At 40.0% G+C, this 26,467-nt stretch overlaps 1 protein-coding gene across 1 annotated transcript in view; it reads right to left on the minus strand.

Annotated features, from left to right (window-relative positions):
- Positions 1-26,467, minus strand: part of SPON1 (spondin 1) — a 353,533-nt gene that overhangs the window by 6,871 nt on the left and 320,195 nt on the right. The window contains exons 8-11 of the mRNA XM_050955987.1: positions 8,042-8,243; positions 2,668-2,808; positions 1,335-1,410; positions 580-762 (exon numbers count right to left, since the gene is read on the minus strand). Of these exons, the coding sequence (XP_050811944.1) occupies positions 580-762; positions 1,335-1,410; positions 2,668-2,808; positions 8,042-8,243 (602 nt within the window). The remainder of the gene's footprint in view (positions 1-579; positions 763-1,334; positions 1,411-2,667; positions 2,809-8,041; positions 8,244-26,467) is intronic.

A 26,467-nucleotide genomic window follows, 5' to 3' on the forward strand; every position in this document is an offset into this window, starting at 1 on the left:
GGGCAGGTATATATATGCAAGCAAGCTAGAGATAATGAGGTCAGTTCAATCAGGGAGAATGAGGCCCTGTTCTAGCAGTTGAGGTGTGAAAACCAAGGGAGGAGAAACTGGTTTTGTAGTTGGCAAGCCATTCATAGTCTTTGTTTAATCCTGAGCTGATGGTGTCAAATTTGCAGATGAAATGAAGCTCAGCAGTTTCTCTTTGAAGTCTGGTCCTGAAGTTTTTTTGCTGCAGGATGGCCACCTTAAGGTCTGCTATAGTGTGGCCAGGGAGGTTGAAGTGCTCTCCTACAGGTTTTTGTATATTGCCATTCCTAATATCTGATCTGTGTCCATTTATCTTTTTCTGCAGAGACTGTCCAGTTTGGCCGATGTACATAGCAGAGGGGCATTGCTGGCATATGATGGCGTATATTACATTGGTGGACATGCAGGTGAATGAACCAGTGATGGGGTGGCTGATCTGGTTACACCCAGAGATGGGCCCATGCAGCTATAATAGAAGGTTGAGCCTCCAAGTTAAAATGCCTTCTCCCCTCCCCCGCATTTTATCCCCTCCACTCTTTCCTGTTTTGTTACCTTCATCACTACAGCCTGGGCCCATACATGGCTGAAAATCCTGGGTATCGGGACAAGGCACACTGAGGTCCAGCTGGGCTTTAAGCATTCTCTGCCTCATCCTCTTGCCCTTATCACAAGTGGAGGAGCTGCAGGCTGACCATGGGGACCAGTTTGAGTAAATGCAAGTCTCAGGGGTGTCATCTAAAATCAATAAAAAACAGAATGTGTCAGCAATGGGTTAGCCTCCATTTATGCCTCTTCACTTGGTTGGTGATTGTGTGAGATGTTTAACGTGATTGGTGCCTTGCTTGCTAATGAAGCATTTCACTGTTTTAAGTTTCACTCAGCTGGCACCTTTGTGTGATGCAGCTCAGAATTCTTCCCTGTGTTAGTATATTAAGAAGTTTGTTTTAATTCATCCCAGATAGTCACCTGTAGTATACATTTCTAATGATGGGACAACTGTTGCCAAACTTCTGTGGGCACCCCGGTGGTTCTATGCAGGCTGCCAGACCAAAGAGGTGCAACATAAAGAATGGAAAACTGCATTCCTGTGACTTTCAGTGGGACTTGTGCTTTTAAGTCACTTAAGTGCTTTTGAAAACCCCAATATTGTCATCAGTTCTTTAGGCATTCAAGTAAGAAATGATGCGGAGTGAGCTGTTTTTGTATATTTAATAGTCTACTAATAATGACATAGACAGGACAGATACAGAAGCAGCACTGAAGGATGAAACAAAAAACTCACATAGCAGAATGTAATTAAAAAGTACCTTCTTCTTTCTCCTCTGGAACAAGATCTGCTACAATGTCATCTACATTATCAGGGATGATATTGCATTGTTCTCCCTGCAGAGAAAGAGTGGTAAAGATTTAAATTAGGAAGGTAATGAGAATAAACCAATAGGTGCTGGCAGGATGTAAAACCAGTTGCTAGAAGCTACACAGTAACACAAGCAGGGTTTGTGCTCTAGTACCCTAGTTGCAAAGCTACAGATTTGCAGTTATTCACACTTGTATGCAGGGGGCCAGCACAAATCCTATAACTCGCTCAATTCCAGTAGGGCTTAAATGCTGCATACACATTGTGCTGGCCTGTTTCATAGTGGGAAATTTCACCTCTAGAGAATTTAAAATATAGGCAAGAAATAGCAACATGTTACATAGGTTGGGATTTCCAAAAGCGTATGTATAAATCTAAGGAAAACCACCTGAAACATTGATATGAAAAGAGAATGGGAAACCTGGCTAGAAAAAACGCACAGAGAAACCTAGGTGTGAGAGTAGAGAGCAAACTAAAATGTCTGCAGTTTCATACTGTGGCAGAAACAATGTGGCTTGGGACTGCATATGCAGAGGCCTTACATCACAAAGAAGGATATTAATGGCACCTCTGAGTACACTGGTGGTGGGGTTACATATAGAATGCAGTGTACAATGAGCTTAATAAATGGGGAGGAATTTGAAGCAACATCAGTGATTAAAGGTCGGCACATATGCTTTTGTGGGAAAATAAAAAGAGTCTATGCCCAAACCATACTTAAGGACCTGTAGGTTTGAATCAGTGCTGATGTGGTTGTAAATTACAATGAAGACATTGTATATATAAGGAATATATAACCATCTGCAAATACTTGTGGTCTAAAAAAAGCAGAAAGAGCGGAGACTTGTTTAGGAGGATCCCCTATGGAATAAAAGAGACAAATAGGATGAAACTAAACCAAAGGAAAAGTAGCTTGAGTATCAGGAAGCATTTCTTAACACAGGGATCCACAAGGCCATGGAATAAGCCCCCAAGGGAAGTATTGGAAAGTCCATCACTTGAATCATTTAAAAGTTGTCTGGGCAAAGAACTGGAGAACATACTGTAAGGTTCCATTGGCATTGGCAAGTGACTAGATTATATGACTAACCGCATTAGGTTTTTCATCTCTAATCTCCATGCTTCTGTGAAAAAGAAGTACTATAATATGCAGCACTGGACGTTTCTATCAGCAGGAGGAACAGTAGATTAAAAGGGCTTCAACAATTTAAAAAATCCATAAAATGTATTTAAATTTTATTATTTCATTTTTACTGCTGTCTTTTAGAATTTTATATTGCTACCTTTCGTGCAATTCTCTCAATGACAACCCTGGCCACCACTGCTATAGATCCTCCTTCTGGATCATAAAAGGGACTTTGAGGGTGATCAAGGCTCGTTAGTGGTCTTATCTTCTCTTGAGGAATTGTAGGCTTGTTGGGTGACTGCAATCAGAAAGAAACAGATACAAATACAGATTAAAAAGGAATAAAAACACATGTATTTTGAATAATTGAAGTCAACACAATGTAATTCATATACAGAAATTATAGCTGCTTCTGAAATGTTCAATAGGAAAACGCCCCTTTCAACAGAATGCATTCTCCCATAGCAACGAACATCCATTATGCAGTATTTCTGTAAATCTGTGGAACTGGAACTTAATAATTCTGTTCATGGTATGTAAGGTACAGTAGCATCCAGGTTACCCTACAGAGCTGTGTTGGCTCTGCTGCAGTAACAGGAGAAAAAGCAGTAAACGCTTATTTTTGTCTTTGATGTAAGGCAAGTTATTGCTCTGAATATATGTAGGGAGCAGATCTCAAATGAGACCATAATGTTTTTATTTGTAGTCACTTTTCCATATGGAACTTCCCTTTACGTGTCACAAAGAGAGAGAAAAGAGGAGAGAATGCATCTGCAGATGGAGAGAGACGATACCAAAGTCATCCACAGTGAAACCTCCCTCATGTCAGTGGCTTTACACCAGAGATGAATTTGTCACAGCATGTTTAAAATTACAAGTAAGAAACAAACAACAATATCATTTCTTCAGTATATTTCAAAGCTTTGACCTGTTTTTAAGTTTTGTGATCCATAAATGACCCTTAGTAATTATTTCTTTAAAATAGTCGTGGCCAGACTGAGAACCAGAATTTGCCTGGAAATCACTGGGGGAAAAAAGGGCACATTGTGGGAGAGGATTTTTTAAAAATTTAATTATTTGTTGTTTCCTCTTTGTATAGAAAGCTGGACAAACACTAGGACCCAAGCTAGACAACACATTGTTTAATTGTTTATCTTAGAGACATATTTAAATTACTGCACTTAAGAGGAGTTCAAGACAAATGGTGTGTTATGCTATTCAGGATGCTATTTCGTCTCTTGAAGGTTAAGAACAAAATCCTACTCTTACTATTTGGAGCCATTGTGGGGAGAGAAACCTTCTTATGAAGCCAATAAATTTAGAACATAAACATTTCCCCATCCCCTAAATTTTTAAGTTGAAGTTGAGAGAGACCAGGTAAGGTGAGAATATAGGTTTTGAAAGCAAATCCACCCTACTTCGTTGCCTCTGACATTTTAAATGCATAACTGTAATTACTGATGTCCTATTTTACATTACAATACATTGTAGCCAACAACAGTTGAGGAGAGCAAAAGCTTTTTGAGCTTAAGTTACATTTGAACAGTATGTTAGGAGACAGATCCTCAGCTGGTGTAAACGATAGCTACATTGCATTCTAGGTACTTTATCTTTGTCTTCCTAACAAATGTCTTTGTTTTTATTATATCATATACCAGGAGAGGGGGGAGAGGCTTCGTGAGCCTAAAACCTCACTCAAAAAAGTTATGAGACTAAAAACTAGGCAAAAAGTTTCTCTTTTGGAAAGCATGCTATATAAATGTGTGGGGGTCTGGGCAAAAGTGTTCGGTGCACCAACAGGCATGCCTCATTAAAACCTATTCTGATTCTCTGCATGCACATTCTCATTAATTGTGGTCATATATATACACTGAACGCAAACTCATAGTTAATATACAAATCAAACCACCATTAGTGTCTTCTGTTGATCTCTAGCTAGTGTCTGACACACTTTGAAGTTTACCTGACCCTGCTGAGAATGCTCTTCAAGGTCATAACTATTTCAGAACAGTGGTGGTGTCTAATCTCAGAACCAAATGGTTTGCTTTGCACATAATTGTGTTGCATATTTGTCCTGCAGTCTGCCTCGAGACATAAAAAACATGGAATGGTGAATGCTTTTTTTTTTCCTTCTAGGAAGTTTGTTTTATTTTACATCCGAGATCAGTCAAGAGGTCAGCAATAAAAACTTTGTATGTCTGCATATTGCCATACAAACTCTTGTCACTGAAATGGATAGAACTAGAACAATAGCTAGAGAAGTGGTGGAAAATTTAGTACTGACAACTGTCTTTTACATCAACTTTATTTTCTGACAAAAACAGAAAAAGCTTGTTAAAAATGTGCACTATATATAAAAAATGTCACAAATCCAAAATCATTTTTATTAGCAAACACAATTCTGTTTGGAGCTGGAGAGTAAACCAAGGCATTATTTTAACTGTGAATTCTTAGGGAACATTCAGCAACCTAACCACTTTTGGGGAATTTACAATATTAAATATGAGCTTTATTAGTTACTTGTCTTATGGTAAAGTCCTAACTGAGATTAGGGACCCATTGTGTTAGGAACCGTACAAACATACAGTGAGAGATGTAACTAATACAAGGCAAGATGAAAAGAACAAGATCTTTAGGTCTTCACCTGTATGCACTGCTTTAATGACAATTTGTTTTAATTAATTATATTAAATAGTACTAGCTTTTATAAATTATCAGTCTATTTTTTGTAATGATGTCTTTTTATACCAGAAGCCTAGGGTTTTGGATTTAGTGTATTTCATGAATGGTGTCATATTTTACTGTTGGAGGATGAGTATAGTTAGCAGCCAGGTGGCAGGAGAGGCATATTTTATTTCAGCAACTGATGAGTAAAAGTAATCTCCTGATTGTTTTGCTTTACCACAGAAGACAGAAATCTTCCACTTGATGAATACATTATTTTTGCTTGTTTGTTTTTCAAGACAGATTTACTATATTGCAAACATAATCATATAGGGAACAGTGTAAGAACAGAAGAACTGCAGCTGAAAAATAATTCTGGTGATAAGTGGAAAGGCAGGCCTGTGGAGGAACAAACATAGGAATCAACCAAAAATCTCAACTACATTTTCTTTCTGTGCATTCACTCATGATCATTTAGGTAGCCGTAGTGTGATCACTCCACAACAGGATATTTGAGTCACCCAAAACTTTAATTCTTTTGGGCCTCTGCTATTCTATTCACATATTTCTCAGGAATCTTATCTCGTCCACTCACTGAGGTGCATAAGTTCTTGTCCCCAATCATAATTGCTTTGCAAACCTTTGGGATGGTTCTTTATTTTGACCATGTGCCTTCCCCCATGCTGTTGTTTTCTTTATTTCCCCTTTTCCCAAGATTTTTATCTGTTTTCATAGCTACCTGTCTTTGCTACTGGAGCATAAAACTTTCTAGGAGATGTGGCTGGCTTTTGCTCAGCTTTTGTTGTCTTAGTCTATATGTTAGCTCCATACCCCATCTCAAGGATCACACAGATGCTGCAGACCTTTCTCTTATATATCCACAGCTTGATATTTAGTAATTATTTCCTTGCTGGTATGGATTTTTAACAGTTAAGAAAATAAAAACAGCCATACTGGTTCAGACCAATGGTCCATCTAGCCCAGTATCCTGTCTTTCAACAGTGGCCAGTGCCACATGCTTCAGAGGGAATGAACAGAACAGGACAATTATCAAGTGATCCATCCTCTGTTGTCCAGTCCCAGCTTCTGGCAGGGAAAGGTTTAAGAAAACTCGCAGCATGAGGTTGCATCCCTGACCATCTTGGCTATTAGCCATTGACGAGACCATTCTCCATGAACTGATATAATCCTTTTTTGAACCAAGTTATACTTTTGGCCTTCACAACATACCCTGGCAACCAGTTCCACAGACTGGCTATGCATTATATGAAGAAGTACTTCCTTATGTTTGTTTATACCTGCTGCCTATTAATTTCATTGCATGACCCCTACTTCTTTTATTCTGTGAAGGGGTAAATAACACTTCCTTAGTCACTTTCTCCAGACCATTCATGATTTTATAGTCATCTATCATATCCTCCCTCAGTCTTCTTTCTAAACTGAACAGTCCCAGTCTTTTTAATCTCTCCTCATATGGAATATTACCCATATCATTTTTGTTGCCCTTCTCTGTACTTTTTCCAATTCTCATTTTTTTTTTAGATAGGGTAAACAGAACTGCATGCAGTATTCCAGGTGTCGGCGTACTATGGATTTATATAGTGGTATTGTGATATTTTCTGTCTTCTTATCTATCCCTTTCCTAATGGCTCCTAATATTGTGTTAGCTTCTTGCTTGCCACTTCACATGGAACAGATGTTTTCAGAGATCTATCGATGATGACTCCAAGATCTCTTGTTTGAGTGATAGCAGCTAATTCAGAACCCATCATTTTGTATGTATAGTTGGAATTGTTTTCCAACATGCATTACTTTGAATTTATCAACACTGAGTTTCATCTGCCATTTTATTGCCCAGTCACCCAGTTTTGTGAGAGCCCTTTGTAACTCTTCAGTCTGCTTTAGATTTAAGTATATTGCGTAATTTTGTATCGTCTGTGAACTTTGCCACCTCAATGTTTACCCCACTTTTCCAGATCATCCCCCAATATAGCGTGTTCATCTATGTGTCTGATAATAGTGTTCTTTACTATAGTTTCAACCAATTTGCCTGGTACTGAAGTTAGGTTTACCAATCTGTAATTGCCAGGATCGCCTCTGGAGCCTTTTTTAAATTTAGACGTTACATTAGCTATCCTCCAGTCATGGTACAGAGGCTGATTTAAGCAGTAAGTAAATGACATAACACAGTTAACAGTTCTGCAGTTTCACATTTGAGTTCCTTCAGAACCCTTGAGTGAATACCATCTTATTGCTGCTTAATTTATCAATTTGCTCCAAAATCTTTTGGTTCAGATGTGTGGATCTTCCTGGTGTCCTCTGCATTGAAGATCGATGCAAATAATTCATTTAGGTTCTCCACAATGACCTTGTCTTCCTTGAGTGCTCCTTTAGTGCCTCAATCATCTCAATTAGCCCCGCTGATTGTTTGGTGGGCTTCCTCCAGCCAGGTAATTGCTTTGGTCACCCTATGTTTTTCAGTGTCTCAATTTAATTGAGTTAAACTAGCACCCTGGGATTTTTGATGGCACATGGTTTAGTGTACACACTTGTTGGGAAATTGAGAACTTATCTATCCCTAATTTTTAGTAACCTAAGTTCATTTTTCTTCGGAGAGCAGGGTCATCAGTGTACAACAATGTCACAAGAAGTATCTAAGAGCTCAGATTTGGGAAATCAGGCACAATAAAAGACAGCAATTGCTACCAATGTCTGTTCCAATTGCCTTTCATTTTCCTATGAAAGGAATCATTTGTCAAATACTAAAAGGTTTTCACATAGTTGTGGTTTATTAGCCTTCATTCTTAAAAGCTACGTTAATTAAGGTAGAGCTTATGTTTTAAAGCCATTACAAGTATTACAAATACCTCATAGGTAACCCCACTGTCAGTACCAGCATCCCATGGTATCAGATCCTGAATGACTTTCTGAACCCAGCCACAATCCTTAGTACAAAGATCTTCAGCTGACAGGCCTACATTCCAGTCAGGACTAGGGCCTAGCATGGTAAGGAAAGACATCAGGTGACGAGTCCTGTCCACGGAAAATTCAGCAGAGGGAGCAGCTCTCCTGCAAATAAGAAACAGGAAGATAAAGTTACCCGCTTAAGTAAAGTTTGCTATTTGAGCAACGAGATTTGTGCTTTAAATGGAGAAAAATTAGTCAGCTCAGACACAACATATATCTGAAATCTAGAGATAAACAGAGAGATGTGACAGGGTGAAGGCACGATACAACTCTCATACATTGTAGCCTTTTCAGCACTGAGGCAGCCTTTGTGTATTGTATAATGAAATGGCTCTTACTTCATTCAAGGATGTTTACGGTTTATTGTAGCTCAGTGGCTTGGAATGAAGAGTTGTGGCAGGTGTCCTTACTTCACTGTCATGTAACAAAAAAGCCTTGTCAATATGTTCTCATATACCATAACAAACTAAAATCTTCAAGCAACATAGTAGGAAGTACCATGAAGTAATATTCATTTTTGACTGTCAGGATATTTTTAATCAGCAATGCACTGTGGCTTCAATTTAAAAAGTGCCTAGAAGTGCAACTTAAAAACACAATCATTAGTTAGATTTCCTTGCTCATGTAAGCGAGAGATTAACAGCACTGGCTAGACCCAGAGAATAATGCAGCCAGGCATTGTGCAAGTTTCTGCTAATGTACGTCAATGATGATGTGCAAGCACCCCTACTTGTCCAATCCTTGCCAAAGATTCTCTCCAGAAGAGATTGTTAATCATGTGGTGCTTTGTGCTGTAGACCAATAACTATCAAATTCCTGTTCAACTGGAAACTAAAACCAAATCTCAGCCAAAATCTCCATTCACATGTAAAACACTAGAATATTAACTCATTTTGTCATCTTTCCTATGAACAGCAACTGCTAGGTTACTTTACTTATCGTTAAGGCTGTCAATCGCAGTTAACTGATGCAATTCACTCAAAAAAATTAACTGTGATTAAAAAAATTAATCGCAATTAATCGCACTGTTAAACAATAGGATACTAATTGAAATTAAATATTTTTGGATGTTTTTCTACATTTTCAACTATATTGATTTATATTACAAGACAGAATACAAAGTGTACAGTGCTCACTTTATATTTTTATTACAAATATTTGCACTGTAAAAATGATGAACAAAATAAATAGTATTTTTCAATTCATCTCATACAAGTACTATAGTGTAATCTCTTTATTGTGAAAGTGTAACTTACAAATGTAGATTTTTTGTAGCATAACTGCACTCAAAAACAAAACAGTGTAAAACTTTAGAGCCTACAAGTCCACTCAGTCCTACTTCTTGTTCAGCCAATTGCTAAGACGAACAAGTTTGTTTAATTTACCAGAGATACTGCTGACTGCCTCTTATTTACAATGTCATCTGAAAGTGAGAACAGGTGTTCTCATGGCACTTTTGTAGCCGGCATTGCAAGGTATTTCTGTGCCAGATATGTTAAACATTCATATGTTCATTCATGCTTTGGCCACCATTCCAGAGGACATGCTTCCATGCTGATGATGCTCGTTAAAAAAATTATGCATTAATTAAATTTGTGCCTGAACTCCTTGGGGGAGAATTGTATGTCTCCTGTTCTGTTTCACCTGCATTCTGCCATATATTTCATGTTATAGCAGTCTCGGATGATGACCCAGCACATGTTCGTTTTAAGAACACTTTCACAGCAGATTTGTCAAAACGCAAAGGGTTCCAATGTGAGATTTCTAAGGATAGATACAGCACTTGACCCAAGGTTTAAGAATCTGAAGTGCCTTCCAAAATCTGAGAGGGAGGAGGTGTGGAGAATGCTTTCAGATGTCTTTAAAGAGCAACACACCAATGCGGAAACTACAGAACCCAAACCACCAAAAAAGAAAATCAACCTGCTGTTAGTGACATCTGACGCAGATAATGAAAATGAACATACATCGGTCTGCCCTGCTTTGGATCGTTATTGAGCAGAACCCGTCATCAGCATGGACGCATGTCTTCTGGAATGGTGGTTGAAGCATAAAGAGATGAACCTTTGGTGCATCTGGCACATAAATATGTTGCAATGCCAGCTACAACAGTGCCATGCAAATGCCTGTTCTCCCTTTCAGGTGACATTGTAAGCAAGACATGGGCAGCATTATTTCCTGCAAATTGTAACCAAACTTGTTTGTCTGAGTGATTGGCTGAAGTAGGACTGAGTGGACTTGTAGGTTCTAAAATTTTACATTTTTATTTTTGAATGAAGTTATTTTTGTACATAATTCTACGTTTGTAAGTTCAACTTTCATTATGAAGTGATTGCACTATAGTACTTGTATTAGGTGAATTGAGATGTACTATTTCTCTTCTTTTTTAGAGTGCAAATATTTGTAATAAAAATAAATATAAAGTGAGCACTGTACACTTTGTATTCTGTGTTGTAATTCAAATTAATATATTTGAAAATGTAGAAAACATCCAAAAATATTTAAATAAATGGTATTCTATTATTGTTTAACAGTGCGATTAATAATATGATTAATTGCACAATTAACTTTTTTCTTGCTAGTTACTATCACTGAAATCTGGCAGTTCTAGTCAGTGAAAACTCTGACATCCGTGGGGCATTTCCTTTCATTAGATGCTTGAGACCAACACAGACTGTTCATTTGTCTCTCACTCCTATACCAAAGCAATCTCTGTTTTATAGGCATTTGAAGATTATAAGGTATTTTTGCTGTAATTTTTGCTGCTCTTTCTCAGCCTGCCTTTCTGTGTCATTGCAATTCTTCCCCACTCAGTGGGAGTTTACTTTTTCCATTAGTGCTCCCATCACTGAAAAAATGTAGTAACTAATTTGTATATTTCTCCTAAGTTTTACCATGGCTCCTAGAACTCCTAGTACATTAAGAATCACAATAGACCAAATACACCTTTCTCTATTACTTTTCTTTAAATATATAGGGTTCAGAACTCAAGTTTCAAACTTGCTTGCCCACGTTAGGGTGCCCACTTCCCCATCTGGGAACCCAATCACACACATGGGTGGCCTAACATAAGAAGTGGGCTCCAAAGTTTCTTTACCTCAAGAAAATTAATAGTAATGTGTTTGATTTTGATTGTTTTTAGTCCTGAGCCCATAGATCTGTTCATATGCTGTTGTTTTACGGTATAAAGTGTTTATTGGATTTCTTATAGATCCCAAATAGAAAACTTTCCAACTGTTTGGGGAAATATCCAAGTGCTTTATTAAGGGGTGGATTCATATGACCCGACTCTTGTTAGGTAGCGCTCCAGATTGACTTGTCTTTTAAGGTACAATTCAATGTGAGGGAACATATCACAATCTGGTCTGAATCAAATATTTCTTATAAAACATATCTGTAAGTCATATGGGAGTGATCACTCTTAAATAACCTGCCAGTTGCCATGGAAAGCTAATGAAGGTTACCCGCGTATCAGAAACACCTCAATTTTCCCTATCAGAATTATGGTGAATACTGAGATAATTGAGATCATCTTATCTACTGCATTTATCTGGGGCAAAATTCAACAGTTTTAAAGGGAAGCACTATACCGTATAAATAATGAATATATGGTCATTTTGTGCACAGTTACAATATGAAACTTGTCATCTTGTCTTTGGCTTTCTTTCATTTCAGATCCTGATGGAGGCATTCACTCACATGCCCTTCAGACTCAGACAACGAGAAGTAGACTCTGTCTACTGATTGAAGACAGATGATTAGAAATCCACAACGAAGGATACTTTAGACACATTTTGATGGAAATCTTTTGTAAATTGCTGTTCCCTGTTATAAGTTCATGGCAGTAGAGCTGGATCTTTGTTTGAATCCACTGTTAGAAAAGTAAATATTAATCATGTTCTCAAAATAATATAAAATCAATCAACTGCACATTTGAGACTAAATCAATATTGGACATATTTATAAGTCTTTGTGAACACTTTGCTAGTAAGATATTTGCTCTTTTCCTATAGATTTCTGTTATTTCATACTACTGTGTAATGTTGTTTAATAATAATATTTAGCACTTCATCTTCAAAGCCCTTTACAAACATTAATTATGCCTCAGCTCCCCTGGGTGATGGTACATACCTTGGAGGACTAGTATCAAAGAACAGGAATTGTGAAAATGACGTAAAATGAAGACTTAGCTAGCTGCTACTGTATGTGGAAAATTCTGCAAGATCTGGAAGGCTAATGATATTTAGATAAAAAGCAAAAAAAATCAATGGGGATGAGACAACTGTCATGCCTACACCTCTGAAGAATATGAGGAAATACAATGAACAAAAGATTTGAACTGAAGACATGAACTGGCTGAGGAGAATACTGATTGTTTCAAGACAGCAGAAAATAAAAGATGATGTGATAATGTAACTCACACACCATCTAGGTGTGGTGCTCTGTCCCAGCCAGTGGCACTGAGACCACTTAGAGATTAATGAGTCTGCTCTACAGCCTTAGCTAAGAGCCATATGGCTTTTAGCTCATTCAGTAGAGGCTCATGCACTAAGCTTCAGAGGCCCCAGATTCAATTCCACCCGCCGATGACCGGGGTTTGTCAGTGTTACAATAAGAAAATGGCTTGGGCAAGAAATAATGCTAATACAGAAGATTCAAGGAAGATGACTATGATGGCGTGGACATGCCAAGAATGGACTTGGAAAGGATGCCATTCCTGGCGATAAGGATCTAGTAACAGAGGAAAACTGTAGAGGTGTTGGATAGACATGGTGAAAAATGACACAGAACAAAAAGGTATAAAATTTAAAAAGCCAGGAAGCTGGTACAAGATATAAAATAGTGGACAGACTTCATTTGTCCCATTATCACCGTTGAGAGAATGGACAGGAATTGTAGTAGTAGGTAAGTAGCTAATATGCCCATTTCACAGGCAAAAAGGTTGGTGCCTTTCACCACCACACTTTTCAGGAAGGGGCTGATAAATTCCATTGTACAATATTATGTGAGGTTGGTTGATCATTTATTATTTGTTTTTATATGCATACTGTGGTGCTAAATCCTTCGCTGAGATTCTTCTACTTCATTGCACAGGATGTAAGTCCTCCATATTAGAGCAAGGCTTTTTTTTTTTGACAAACAGCTTATTCACAAAAAAATGCAATTTTGGGTTGACTGAAACTATTAGTGAGTTCACGTCAAATTCAGCACATTGTTTTTGCTGGAAAAAAATGGAAAACAAAATTTCCAAAAAAGTCAAAAAGTTTTGGCTTTTTGTTTTGAATCAAATCTTTTTGAAATTTAGCTAGAGTCAACTAAACAAACAAAGGGTAAAAACCACTTCTTAAACCAAAACAAACTTGTTTGGGGTTGAACAAAATGTTTTGTTAGGCCTCAAATATTTTGTTTTCCTGTTTGGCCACTAAACTGAAAAATCATTTATTTGCCCAGCTCTATTGCATAGTTCAATGTCAATTACCACAATGTGTCTGCCCAGAACGTAAACCAGAGCAGAATCTGGCCCACATTGTGTTCGAGAATATGAGACATGACTAAGCAAACTACCATGATAGGTCATACTATAGCTGATAATTATTTTCTGAACGGTCTGGTGGTCAGGGAAGTCCTAGGTTTTAATCTTGCCTGTACCACTGATTTGTTGCATTGTATTAGGTAAATCACTGCAAATGACTTATCTATAGAACAATTTATCCCTAAAACACAGAAACACTTTCTCTGTCCACTCATTTTCAAATTAGCTTGACTGTCCTTTTGATTTAATTCTAGGCAGTATCATGTAATTAACACACCGATAATATTGTATTAATATGAATGTTGTACACAAAACCACACCCACAAATTATTGCAGTGACTACTCTGTCCCAAGAGTACAGAACACGACTCCCTACAGAGACCATGGGGTATGTCCGAGCATTTGGCTGGAGGAACTTACTCAAGGAGCTTTATATACTTTAAAGCCAGTGTTGCAATGAAAAACAATGCATCCAGTCTGAGCTCCTGTAGCATAAGGGTATGCACAGATAGAAGTACAGAAAATGCCCTTGAATATATATGACACGTGGGAACTAGAAATGAGACCAAACTGAAACACTTGCACTTTTGGAAAGTTTTGATCCAGATACAAATTTCATGACATGCCCCATTATCAATGGATCAAGCCAAACCCCTAGATATGAACACCAGACACTGGGATACAACAGTTCCTGATCTGAACTTTAGGGCTGAAGGCCTCCCTTTGATAACACATTAGCTTGGACATTTTAAAGGTTTATCATCTGAGGTGCAGAATTAAAATTATTTGTGGAGCTTGTTCCTCTCTACCAGTGCCTAATTTTGCCATGGAGAGTTATAACTGGTAGTAGACTATTCACTGCAAATTTGGACCATATTTCAATAATGTTGCCAAAGCATTCAACATTCATCCACTATTTTTAGGGAAACTGTCATTCAGAAGGTGAGGAGGGCTACTCCAAGACATGGGTAATGATCACTGCCTATGTGTAGTGGAAGTAATGTCTCATCTTTCTAAAGTGAAAAGTTTTAAAACTTCCTAGTGACCACAAAAATAAAGATTTTATAATAGTGACTAGAAACCAAGTCCTTCTGATCCACAGCATTACCAAAACATCTGAATCCTGGCCTGAAGCATTTTATTATAGTGCTAATTATTTACTGCAATAAAGCACACAAGCTGGAAAAACCAAATGTTAGCTGGAAAAGATCTACAAGAACCTAGTTCATATGGGAGCAAGGGTAGGACTGCTGTCTGCTTTCTAGTGCATTGGTCCTTCTAGTTTTAATTTTTTACGCAATGAGGATTCCATTACTTCCCTTGGATGTTTGTCTCACCTTTAAAAAGATATCATCATTTAGAAGATTTTCCCGATGGTCACCCTTAATTTACTTTATTTCACTTCACTTATGAATGTAGTCAGATGTGCCTCCATGTCTCCAGAAGTGAAAAGCCAACACAATAATTCACTTCACATTTCTAAACTCTCATCCTTACACTTCATGGGTCTGGCATGGTTATTCTTCGACTGATGATGAAATCACTGAAAGAAGAGTACAGTAACTCCTCACTTAAAGTCGTCTCAGTTAACATTGTTTTGTTGTTACGTTGCCGATCAACTAGGGAACATGCTCATTTGCAATGCTCCATTTTAACATTGTTTGGCAACTGATTGCTTTGTCTACTGCTGGCAGGAAGAGCAGCCCGATGCAGCTAGCTGGTGAGGGCTTGTAACCAGGGTGGACCGGCAGCCCCCTATCAGCTCCCCGCTCCCTGAAGTTCCCTGTGCTGCAGCTGCCCAGCATGTTCAGCTGTCCCTCACCTCACTGCCATGTGCTACTCCTGCCCTCTGCCTTGGAGTTGCTCCCAGAGACTGCTGCCTGCTGTGCAGGAGGGGAAAGGGAGGATGCTAATGTCAGGGTGTTCCCCTCCCCCCTGCTTCTGCATGCCACTTATCCCTTCTTCATATAGAGAAGGGAAGGGACATGGAGGGAGATAGACAGAGAGAGCTTGGGGCAGCAGCTGCTGTCTCAACTTCCTGATCCACTTAAAAAAGACAATGCACTTAAGAGTGGGTCAGCTTACTTAAAGGGGCAGTGTGCATTGCTCTCCCTCCCTCACACACACAAGGTGTGTGTCTGTCTCTGTTTGCTGTCTCCCCTCCCTTGTGTTCGTGCTGCCTTGTGTTAGAGGCTACATTAACAACAATGTGTTAACTCTTGAGGGCTCAGCTGAGTGCTAGTTCATCATTTAGCAACAAGGCATTCCCTGGGAAATATCCCTCCCTCTTCCACCCTCTAACTTCACCACCTCAACCAAGCGTCACAATCATCATAGTTATGAACAGTATTAAATTGTTTGTTTAAAACATATACTGTGTGTATATCTACAGTTTTTTTTGGTCTGGTGAAAAAATATTTCTGGAACCTAACCTCACCCCTTTACAGTAATTCTTATGGGGAAATTGGATTCACTTAACATCGTTTCGCTTAAAGTTGCATTTTTCAGGAACATGACTATAACATTAAGCGAGGAGTTACTGTAATATAATGTAAACAGGTCATTTCACAGTAAGACTCTACCATAGTTTTAACACTAAACAATCTCTATTAATTATGTGTTCTGAATGAAGCAAATGGAACCAAAATGGTGTAAGCCAGGGTGTAAATGAGCTCTCCCCTGCCATCTATTGATGTGCTGAAGGAAAAGGATATGCTATATTTGTGTAAACACATCTACTTTGCCTAGGTGACCGATTTTGGCTGTTTGGGATTAAAATTCACTTTACTCTTGAATGTAGGAATAATGAAATGTTATCCTCATTGTATGTCCCTAAATGAAAACTTACTTGCTAAGCCAGGGGTAGCAATGCAACATCCAAGTGAAAGTCAGAGGGGGGTGGGGACAGGTATTCTTATTCTGGATGCTGTTGAAAGAGTTCTATATACAATTTTGACCTCCCGCGTGGGTCAGACTCAGTTCAGTGTCCTTGGTTCTGCTCAGTGATTAGAGCTGAAACCACTGGTGAGCAGGTCTAGGACATGGGAACGGTGTCACAGTGCAGAGAATGCATCAGAAGTGAGGTTCCTCATTACCTAATGAAATCACTAAGAGGTGAAAACACTAAGAATTGGACTAAGCAGTGGAACCTCAGAACATGGCATCACAGTTAACAGCAGAGGCAGCACAGAAGTTGGTGAACAGCAGCGAAGGTGACAGCAACAAAAATAGCAGCAGCAAAGGCAGTATCAAGTTACAAGTGATGGCAGAGAACCCCTGACAGCAGAAGCAGCAGAATAATTGCTTGAGTTCCCCTTGGGGTCATCTGTTGCTGTTTCACAGTGCAAAGTGAGAAAGTGAGACAAAGGATTTACTGTCCAAGATACAGTAGGGCAACTGTTTACTTAGGGTTTGTCTCCTTTGGAGTCATTGTTGTGTTTTCCCAAATTAATGCAGAGTTCCTGCTACCTTTTATTAAAAGTATTCTTTTGTTATACTGACACTCCCATGGAAAATTGCACTTACTGCTATGTGGACTAGCATTTACAGGGACACTAATAGAGAGCTTGGTGAGGGGAAATAATTTTGAATGTGGAGGAATCCTGAATACTGGATGGAAATATTGGAAAACAATATTATGCAGGACAAAACCTGCTACACCAATGGTATATTTTCGATGGTTGTTCTTGTTTTCTTAGTCTAGTAGAATATGAAGGAAACGGGAGGATGAGTAGGGAACCGAAGTCTTTGGGACTGAGCGTGTATAACTTTGCTGACCGCAAACATAAGAAAAAGGCGGAGCTAATGTTAACAGCTTTCACTTACAGTCTTGTTATTTATTGAATGCTGACAGTGTGCTCAAAGATGTACCAAACACAAATGGTGATACAACCCCTGCCTCAGGGACTTGAGAATCTAAAATAATATTACCTTCCATCTAAGCATTATGAGCAAAGTCAAAAGTGTGTCAGGTGCTTTTGCTGCAGCACTGGAGAGAAACTTGACAGTCTTAAGAAACTTTAGTGATGTTGAGGTGACTATGGTTCCCTGATAATTGTCACAGCCTCCATTTTGGTTGTGGCTAAAGAATGATGCCAGTGCGAGTAAGTGGGAGGGTAGAATGGGAAGGGGAGAACAAGACATGTATGATTGTTATGATAGTTATAAAATTGGAGAGGACTTCCAGCTCAGGTGGCAGAGTCAAATACTATCTGGGGAAAACTGGTTGAGTCTATGGAATGTAATCAGCTAAAAAGGGTATTTGGCAATTTTGTAATGTGCAATAGCTGGCGCCCTTACCTCTCTAGGGTTATTAACAGGGCTGGATTAAGGCATCAGCATTTAGACCTGTTCCTAGGGCCCAACTCCTAGAGTCACATGACTACATCAGACTCTGAGATTTAATTTAAACAAAAGGTAAATTCCGAGCCCTGACGGATATGAAGAAAAACTTAAAAACATGATTTGAGTGTAACTGATGCAGAGATATCTACCTGAGTGTGCAGAGAGCCTGCAATAATAGTTCTGAGATATGAACTGCACCATGCATTTCTGTGGGGTATTAACTCCAAGACCCATTATTTTGGGATGCTCAATCAACATCACCACAGCAGGGGTCTGTGGGTGTTTCAGAAACAGAAGAATACAGTGAGCTCAGCCCTTTCTCTCCACAGCTAAATACACTAGCAGTCAGGCTGCCCTCCCTGCTGAGCCAGAGGCAAAGAGGCCTCTGCTGCCACTCCTGAATGGGGAGTAAGGGGTCCCATTCCCCTGCCCCTCACCCTGTCATTGGCACACCAAGTGGTGAGCAGGGCTGCCCAGAGGATTCAGGGGGCCTGAGGCAAAGCAATTTGGGGGGCCCTTTCCATAAAAAAAAGTTGCAATACTATATTCTCATGGGGGCCCCTGTGAGGCCCGGGGCAAATTGCCCCACTTGCCCCCCCCCCCGGGAAGCCCCTGGTGGTGAGGTGTAATCCTCATGGCGTGCCTCGTGCACTAGCTTGCCTTCATTGGCAGAGGGAATTTTTTGCTACTCAAAAAAATTTCCCCACTTCCTCAGCGTGGATATTTGAGTGTATTTCTGTGGGTTTGGTGTGTTTTCTCCCTTCTCTGACACATTTTTGAAAAAAGTTTTACAGTTTACAATATGACTTTTTAACATATGGTAGTTACAGTATGTAATGACAGTAGTGTCAAACTGATTCTAAGCATGAAGGGCTCATGGACTGTTCCGGTTTTACACAACTAGGAAACTATGTGCATCATGTCAGACAACTCATCAGAAAGAACTACCTCAGAAACACAGATAAGATACTTTAATGTGAGTACCCAATGGCAACTTACAAGTCGCTGTTATAGCAAAGACTGAAACACAACACTGGAGTAACTGCTTAGATAGCCCCTAGAAAAAGAACTTTAGCAGTGCTAAATAAATCAGCGTCAACTCTAGTAATGCAGTTACTAGGAGACTGCACATCTAGAAGTCCTAGGCTGATTGTGACTCTTCACATAATATGTAACAGCTTCTTAGGAATCAGTTGGCAATACATTAGCAGTCCTCAGTAGATACTTTCTTCTGTGTCTCTTGGCAGTACACCAGCAAGCCAAAGGTGAAAGGGTCCTCCTTACCCCATGACCTATCCATGGAGCTATCCAGTACTTGGACTAAATTATTTGTAAGAAGTTTGCCTCCAGTATTCCTTGGATTGGAATTTAAAGAGTGACTAAATCCGGTGAATCATGGTATCCAGTATTAAAGCATGGCACTAGCTACAGAAACATCACTTTGTGCTAATACAACAATATGGACACTCTGCCATTCTTCTGTAGGTGGCATGTGGGGGAAATAGCTGCCATTCTTCTGTAGGTGGCATGTGTAGGAAAACTGGATGTCCACCGGACACTATAAAAGAATTACCTGTTATACTAGAGGCATAGTCAACAAAACAGGCATCTTGATATTCAAATACTCTTGTTTCTTCAAGTGACTGGTTGAAAGAGGTGTTTATTCAGAGTGGTGGTTGATTTTTCACTAACACAAACACCACTGTGTGAATGGAAGCACATCTCACATATTGCTGTTCTTGAACTGCTAGCTCTATGGTTCCCAGCAGCACCTACACTAAATCAGTTTTTATTGACTAAAACTTAAAGAGCATGACATCCTGGAATCACGTACCAGGAAAAAAAACCCTCTTCATGAGAAGAAAGGAAATGAAGCAAATGAACAAGGGCTGGAATTGAGTGTAAAACACTGATCCTAAAACCCAGCAGCAGACAGAACAAACAAGGCAGCATATTAGTACAAGAGTTCAAAAAACCATGTAGAAGAAGAGAAGCATCAAAAGGAAAAACACAGAATTTTATCAGCAGATACTGGCACTTAACATCAAGATAGCATTTCATAGCCACAGAAAGAGGGAGAAGCCTGCTTGGAGAATGCATTTAAGCAGAGCTTCAGAAATTTCCAAAGCAGGTGGACCTTTAACCTGTTGAATAATTTGAACAGGGACGCTCCCCAGAAGACTCAGTAAAAGTAAACAATTAGAAAAAGGTGACCATGGAGTCAGTGAAATATGACTGACACCCATATAAAGAGAAAGAAAAGTATTTAATGCTAAGCTGTTATGTTTTGTTATGTTTCCCGCAGGCCCAACTCAAAGGTGATAACAGTAAGGCTTTGGCAATTTTGTTTCATAGTAAAGCTAATAAAATAAGGCTGCACAAACTCTTGGTTGCTTACCTTTCAGGCTTCCAAAAGGTTGATAAAAACATTGACACTCAAAAACATTGGACTTCAACTAGCTGAGAGAATTGGCTGTACAATTGAGTGTGTGACCATCTCATTAACACTAGCATAAAAAGGTTCTGGGAGACAGCAATCCAGGGGTGGCTCTAGGTACTTTGCCGCCGCAAGCACAGCAGGCAGGCTGCCTTTGACGGCTTGCCTGCGGGAGGTCCCTGGTCCCGCGGATTCGGCGGCAAGCCTGCGGGAGGTCCGCCGAAGCTGCGGGATCAGCAGACCCTCCACAGGCATGCCGCCGAAGGCAACCTGACTGCTGCCCTCATGGCCACCGGCAGAGAGCCCCCCGCGGCTTGCCGCCCCAGTCACGCACTTGGCGTGCTGGTGCTTGGAGCTGCCCCTGCAGAAATCTGTTCTGAGATGAAGGCTTTGAATGTTTTTAAAAACCTCATAAAATGAAGGACAGATCCTGCCACTACTACACTGAGTAACACCTCATTCTGCAAATAGTCCCAAAGAAGTCAACTCAGTATAAGGAAGCACTGAATTGTGCCCAAACTTTTGGTTTCACATTTTGAAGTGTAATAGTACAGGAGTTCTCACTCTTTTTTTTTTTTTTTCTGAGGCCCCTCCAACATGCTATAAAACTCCATGGCCCAGCTGTGCCACAACAACTGCTTTTCTGCATATAAAAGCCAGGGTTGGCATTAGGGGGCAGCAAGCAGGGCAATTGCCTTTGGCCCCAAAGCACAATGGGCACCACAAAGCTAAGTTGCTCAAGCTTCAGCTGCAGGTGGTGGGGCTCAGGGTCCTGGGCTGCAGTCCCGCATGGCAGGGCTTTGACTTTCTGCCCTGGACCCTAGCAAGTCTAATGCTGGCCATGCTCAGTGGACCCCGTGAAACCTGCTCACGGCCCCTGAGGGACCCCAGCCCTCTGGTTGAGACCACGGTACTAGAGTACCTACTGTGTAAATATAGCATAGTATGTAATGTGCAATATAATATACATATGGAGATTGGATACAGAATATGATGCTGCTTCATTATGTATTAACAAATGAAGATTTTTCCTTTATGTAGAAACTTCTCAAATATTCCCACATATCTAGTAATAAAGAGGGCCAGTCTTATAACATGGTGGGTGTTAATTTCATGTCCTCTGTAGTTTGGTCAGAATCTCTGCAGCATGGTATTCCCTACTGATTTCTGTTGACCTTGGTTCTGTTTAGAGTTGGTGCTTATTGTTAATTACAGCCAAAGCATATTTTAAATGTCTTGTTGTGATATCTGGCATTATAATAGAGTACCCAGGCCAGGCAGAACAAAAAGCAAAGGAATATCCCTCTAAGAATTGTGTAGATTTTGGATAACAGACCCCCTCATGATCTTATCTCTTCACTCTCCAAACCAAGTTGTAGCAGTATAGAATCCCATTAAAATAGAAGGGTTTGTTGGCCTGTGTTTAGGGAAGAGGGCATGGATATTCTGTGGTCTAGAGGGAAATCCTGTGGATTTCAGGTCCTCCAAGCGGAGGGCCAGTCCTGCTCCCACCTTAGGAGCTGTGTTTCCATTAACTCCCTGCCTACATCTGTCTTGCTTCTGAGAAAGGAAGAGCTAAGAGAGACTCTTTAGGGATACTTCAAAAGGAATTCCTGCAGGATCTCAGAGGAGTGTTATTGCTCTACTCCTCATGGCAACTGACTACGCCCCCAAAATCTGCAAAGCCCTGAGCATGTGGTGTTTGCAAGGAGGAGTTTTGGAGATCTCCCTTTGTCAGTTTTGGAGGCACTGCAGCAGAATTTCGGATCCGTTCCTCTCTGCACATCATACAGCAGGGCAAATAGCATGGTAGGCAGAAACTGCATGTTACCTCTCTCTGTGAAAGTCATTCCTGTGCAGAGGGCCAGAAGGTGGTCTATGCATCACTTAAATCCTATGATGAGGGGTGAATTTCATCCTCTGTGATGAGCTTCATGACAGGTATCCCTCTAAAGTTTTCTTCAGCTGGCATATTTACACACAACCTACCCAGGGCCGTATTCTGCCACCCTTCCTCACATGGAGTAGTCTGTTCTCTGCAAGCAGCCACATGGATTTCAATGGAACTGTTCACAGAGGCTCAGATTCGGATATCCTTGCTCATACTGCACAGCACTCTCTTCTCTTCCTGGGCCCAATCATGGAGTAACATACTACACAGTGTAAGTAAGGGTGGCAGAATCTGGCCATGTCTGATTAACAGCACAAACTTTCAAATGGTGTTTGACAAGGAACTTAGGGCAGTTGGAATGCACAGTGCTATTATATATAGATGGCACTCACAGCATGAGATGAGCACCGCTACCAAAGATTTCTGATCCCAGGCATGGGAGGTGCTGTCGCTCCTATAGTGGCGCACCCATATGGACACTACTCAAAGAGGAACTGTGACTCACCTCTACATATATTTTACCTACTTTAATCTCTCAATACTCATTTCCTTTTCTTAGTTAATAAACCTGTAGTTAATTTGCTATAGAATTGGCTGCCAGCGTTGTCTTTGGTGTAAGATCTAGAGTACCAATTGATCTGGGGTAAATGACTGCTATCTTGGGACTCGGAGCAACCCGAAGTGGTGTGATTTTGATTGAAGTGACCTTTTAGCACAAAGTCCAGTTTGTCTGGGTGGCAGGATAGACTGGTGAGTCAATGAGGACTTTTCTGTGACTTTCTGGTAAGACTGGGACAGTGATCCAAGAGTTCATATTTGTTATTGGCTTGGAGAACTCTAATTATAGAACATAGCACCAATTTGAGGTGTCTGCCCTGTTTTCTGACAGTCTGCCCTAAGGAGGGCACTCACAGCTGAGTCACTCCAGATAGCGTGACACCTCTTGTTTATATTGGTGAGTGGATACTCACATGAGTATCCCACTGAAAGCAATGTGACAATTTGTGTGACTATTTGGTCCTCCCTCTCAGCCCCCCAGTGTAAGAAACAGGCTTAGAATCTGGCACAATAATTTTGGGGGTTGTCTTTAGTCTTTATAATCACTATTAAATTTAACCTGATGGGTCAGCCTTGATTCTGCCAAAATGAATACTGCATGCTACATATTGAATGTAGAACCACACTTTCATTCCTCTTTAGAGAAATATAAAGGTCCAGATTCTTTAGTCTGCTAAGTTCACTTCGCACCATGAAGAAGTGGGGCTGAAAGCTTGTATACCCTTTCCAGTTAGGGCCAGACAAGCCTCCAACAATCATTCTGTTTAAATGCTAATATCCTGAGGAGAACATTCCTAATAAAAACCTGTATTGTAAGCACCTTAACTTTGCCTATTTTGCTTTCATTCTTTATCGACTTATTTTCCGCAACATTGGGTATTTTAGGTTACAATGGCATCTCTCAAAACACAAGGCAAACATATTTATTGCTTAGCCAAAATATTTTTTATCAATTTGATTTAACCTGAACATTTAGAATTGCTGCAGAGTGTTCCTTTAGCCAGGAATCTCGAAGAGACTGCTGCAATATCTACAATGCAGGATTTATTTGGAGCTGCCACAAAAGTTCTCTCAGCATTTAGAACTCCCTCTCATCTGAGGAACAATCACTTTTATAAATAGCTAAAACCTTGCAATTATATTTTATATTCTCCTGTTCCCTGTGTAATCTCTGAGGATGTCGGGCATCTCACTACCTTTATTAAGACTATAAACACTTCACCTCACTCCGCATCTAATATTTACAAAAGGCTCTTGCAGCATCTACCCTGCACAAGCTTTTTTTAAAAAAAACTGTCTGGGAACCGAGTCTAGAGAAGAAATGTAATTTAGGTGTTAAATTAAAAACCATTTAGCAAAGGGTACAATACCAAAATATTGCACAAATTAATACTGTGTAAATGTTCCAGTTTGGTATTAAATTAAAAAAAGCAAAATCTGGAAGTGTTTACTTGCTCCAGTTACCTAGTGATTATTTTAAGAAAGTGTCATGAGGTTGAATTATTCAACAGGTATATAAACATATGATAATATATACAGTATCATTCAGAAAACTATAAATAGAAATTATTTTGGCCAAGGAAAGACAACAGATGGTCAGGAAATAATCATACAATAGTAACTACTGATAGGAGGAATATACAAAGAAAAAGACAGAATTATATGATTAAAATTAGATTTTAATTGGATGGTCATTAATTTCCACAAAGAATTTGAATAAAGTTCTTTTATAGTGACTGTTCCTGGTTTGGTTAGGGCTTTTCTTTGTTTCCTTGCACTTCTGCCCACAATTAAATCTAGTGTTCAAATGTGTCAATGTAAGTTTTGCATAGTGACTTTTGAATTTTAAATAAAAATTGAGTGATGAGATGTGGAACTGCCATATGTGCTTGCTGTGACAAAAATGATTGATAGGATTGTTTTTTCTCCCAACAAACACACACATACATTCTTCCTCAATCTTTTGAGACTGAATAACACCTTTGTTGCTGTGGGTGTTGCTCCATCTGTCAAACAATTACACCTCATAACTCTCAGTAAATTGCACAACACTTACGAAACAAATTCCCTGTATGACTATGATGAACGGTTTTGTGATTATGGTCTAATCCAGTGGTTCTCAAACTTCTGGGGCTCATGATCCATTTGTAAACGTTTATGGTCTGTCGTGACCTGGTAAATAGTCTGGTGGTGCAGGCCCTGAGGTAGAACCATAACTAGGCATTTTAGTATCCAGGGCGTGCAAGCATATTTGCTCCCCCTCCCAGAGGCAACATTGGGGGGGTGTACACATGGCGTCATGTGTCCCCACATTTTTTGGTTGTGTCCCCCCCCACTCAGACAGGATGGGTGGCCCGCTGAGATGACACTCCCTCCTCAACCCCTGTCCTGCTGGGCTGGCCCGAGCTGCCTGGCATCGCTGGCCTGAGCCACTCCAGGAGCTCTGCATCCTGGGTGGCTGTCCTGCTTGCCTCGTCCTGGTTACGGCCCTGCCATGGGTTGGTTTCAGTCAGATCATGCTCCTCCCCCCGGGGGGGGGGGGTTGGGTCATGCTGGGCACTCACCCCATAGTGGCGTCTCCTTCCGCTTCTGTGCTAGGGGGCTGGTTGGGCTAGGCTTCGCAATCTCCAGAGTTGCAGCACCGCTCAGGTTTGGCCCTGCTCCCCTGACTAGACTAAATTTGTGTGAGTGGAGTTGTGACCTGGCTCATGGGGTTGCAGTGTCACTCACTCAAATTTTGCCTATCTGGACTCCTGTCATCGTGATGGTGGGACACTGTATGAAATATGTGGGACACTTTATGATATTATTGACACTAGTATTATAAAACTGCAATAAATCATGCCAGATATGCCATGTGAGGTATCTGTGAAAATGTTATCATTTTCCAAGTATGATAATCTTGTTTATATGTTTTTATCACCTTTGTATTATGTGGTATATCTGTATTTCCAAACTTGTGCTGTGTCTCTGGGTGGCACTCCCCAGACATACTGGCATCAGCAATGAACCTGCTTCGTGGCCCATCAAGGGACATCAACTGTACATTGAAGTCATTGAAAGGGCCAGGGACTACACTTTATGACGTTGAATATATGTGTAGGAATGTAAATATTAAGAATTGGGTAATCATAGTACTTCATGGTGGGATGTGAACAGTGAAACTGCTGGATCTACAAACACCACTGTAGAACTGCGCAGTGTACTATCTCAGCCTTCCAGTAACAATATGCAACTGTATTATTAAATGTAAAAGAATTGGGAGCTAGACTCTCTCTTCATATGTACTATTAAATCAATGGAATGACCTGGGTGTGATGGCAGCATTTGGCCCTCTGTTAAATTAGTATAACACAACATACTTGTTAGGTCTACCATAAAACAACAATAGAATGGAAATTTATGTAGTTAAATCTCTCACTTTATCGTTATTTCACCCAGAGGTGCTCATGTATCACTAAAGTCTAACTGGTGTTATATAGTGTATCATACACTTGGAATTGAAACCTAATTTGAGTGTAAATTTCCTTGCTTATATCAATTTAAAACATAGATTGATGATT

This window comes from Gopherus flavomarginatus, chromosome 5, assembly GCF_025201925.1.
Source record: "Gopherus flavomarginatus isolate rGopFla2 chromosome 5, rGopFla2.mat.asm, whole genome shotgun sequence".
NCBI classification, from domain to species: Eukaryota; Metazoa; Chordata; order Testudines; family Testudinidae; genus Gopherus; species Gopherus flavomarginatus.